At 35.3% G+C, this 2,384-nt stretch overlaps 1 protein-coding gene across 5 annotated transcripts in view; it reads left to right on the top strand.

Annotated features, from left to right (window-relative positions):
• The window catches only part of LOC106880305 (tRNA-dihydrouridine(20a/20b) synthase [NAD(P)+]-like), a 233,774-nt gene that overhangs the window by 203,885 nt on the left and 27,505 nt on the right, over window positions 1–2,384 (top strand). For all 5 annotated transcript variants that reach the window (XM_014930182.2, XM_052967409.1, XM_052967408.1 and 2 more), the window contains one exon: window positions 1,193–1,314. In XM_014930182.2, coding sequence (XP_014785668.1) covers window positions 1,193–1,314 — 122 coding nt within the window. The remainder of the gene's footprint in view (window positions 1–1,192; window positions 1,315–2,384) is intronic.

Genomic DNA, 2,384 nt, shown 5'->3' with positions numbered 1-2,384 from the left:
TATTATTATTATTATTATTATTATTATTATTATTATTATTATTATTATTATTATTATTATTATTATTATTATTATTATTATTATTATTATATGCACAACAGATTAGATTGTTGGAAAAGAAAATTTTCTAACAAGTAACCTTAGATGCCAAGAACCTTTCTAAGTATCCTAGCTGTCCCCAATAACACTGTTTTCTGGAGCTGTACTAAACTAGGTTTAATGCCTGTTTCCTTTATCCAGCTGTTCAGATCTTTGGTAACAGTTCCTAATGCACCTATAACTACTGGGATACATTTTACCCACACTTTCTATAGTCCCTGTAATTCAATGAACTACAGAGACTATTGAATTACTACTACTATTATTATCATTATTATTATTATTATTATTATTATTATTATTATTATTATTATTATTATTATTATTATTATCATTATTATTATTATTATGATGATGATGATGATGATGTTTGTCTTAACATTCTGAGTTCAACTTCCATGAAGGTTGATGTTGCCATTCAGTATCCTGGAGCTCATGAAATAAGTACCAGTTGAGCACTGTGGCTGATGTAATTAACTAGCCCTCTCCCCAAAATTTCATGCCTTGTGTCTATATTAGAAAGGATTATTATTATTATTATTGGAAGGTAGCAAGCTGGCAGAATTATTACTGCACCCAGCAAAATGGCTTTGGCTTGGCTTCGTGCTCTTGCTTGATGTAATGGGGTCATTCCAAGTTAGTGATCCCAGAGGCATCATCATGTGTAGAGCCAACCAGGTCCACTTGTGCTCTTCATCGCTGGCAACCCATAACAGCTCCTCTGCATCCTGCAAAGTTTTCAGTGGTTTTCATCTTCTGGCTTCTCATTCTGAGTTCAGATGCCACCAAGATTGAATTTACTTTTCATCCTTGTGGGGTTGATAAAATAAGTACTGGTCAAGCACTGGGTCCATGCATGATATTGACTTAATCCTTCCTTTAAAATTGCTGGCCTTGTGTTAACATTTAAAACCATTAAAGGTGGCAAGCTGAGAGAATTGTTAGCATGCTGGACAAAATGCTTTGTGGAATTTCGTCTGTCTTTATGAAACTGCCCAATCCATTCCCGCATTTAAGATGGACGTTAAATGACAATGATGATAATAATATCTATATATATATATATGTATATTTGTTTATATCTCCACTTCAGGTTACCATTTCGACTTTTGACTCGAAAATATGGTGTAGACTTGGCTTATACGCCCATGATCGTCTCAAATAGTTTTCTCTGCTCATTGAAGGCCAGAGACAGCGATTTCACAACTTGTAATGGTGAGTAGTATTAGAAAGTTACATTCTCTTTTGTTGTTGTTGTTGTTGTTTGTGTGTGTGCAAGTGTGCGCATGTAGATCAGCCCTGATTAAAACAAACTTATGACCATGATCTACAATGTCAGAATTGACTTCGGACTAAAAACAGCATCAACAGCTGCTTAAAAGAATGTTACTGTCAATAATATTAGACATTGCAAGCATTAGTTTGTGTCAGAAAAAAGAACCGGCTCACTGAGAGAACACAAAATGTGTCTCTAACTTAGGATGCTGTAGGTACAATGTTCAAATCTAATCAGTGGTCTTTTATTTTCTGTCCCAAACTGGATATTACAATATCTGATCTCATTTGCTCACAGTATTATCAAGTTTTAACATATTCTATAACTACCATATCATAATGGCAGAATCATTAGAACATTCAACTTGTAATTGTTCCAGCTCTTTGCATTTTGAATTTGAATTTTGCCAAAGTCAACTTTGTTTTCCAGGGGTTGATAAGATAAAGGACCAGTTTAATACTGGAGTAAAATCTCCCTCTCCCTCTTTCTGTGTCTTTTTCTCTCTCACGCACACACGGTCATCCGTGAGAGGATCATGAAGGACCATTCACACCTTTTTTTTCTCTTTTCTCCATGAAATAAAGAAAGGTTGAATGAAGGGGCTAAGGTGGTGTAGGAGCAAGTTACCATTTCTGTCTTTTACTTGTTTCAACCATCTTGAAGAGTTTAGTAAAATAAATCACCCCACCACCTAGTATTTATTTTAAAGCCTGTTACTTATTCTATCAATCTCTTTCAGTGAACCACTAAGTTATGGGTACATAAACAAACCAATACTAGGTGTCGGGCAGTAGTGGGGCTCAAACACAAAGACACATATTCACACACACACACGCACATACACACACAAACACACATACACACACACACACACACAGGCTTCTGCATAGTTTCCATGTCGAATTCATCAATAAAACATTGGTTGACTCAGGGTTACAGTAAAAGACACTTTGTCCAAAGTACTGTGCAGTAGGACTGAACCTGAAACCATGTGCTTGCAAAGACATAG

Source organism: Octopus bimaculoides, chromosome 4 (genome assembly GCF_001194135.2).
Source record: "Octopus bimaculoides isolate UCB-OBI-ISO-001 chromosome 4, ASM119413v2, whole genome shotgun sequence".
NCBI classification, from domain to species: Eukaryota; Metazoa; Mollusca; class Cephalopoda; order Octopoda; family Octopodidae; genus Octopus; species Octopus bimaculoides.
This window is presented reverse-complemented; position numbering and strand designations above follow the sequence as displayed.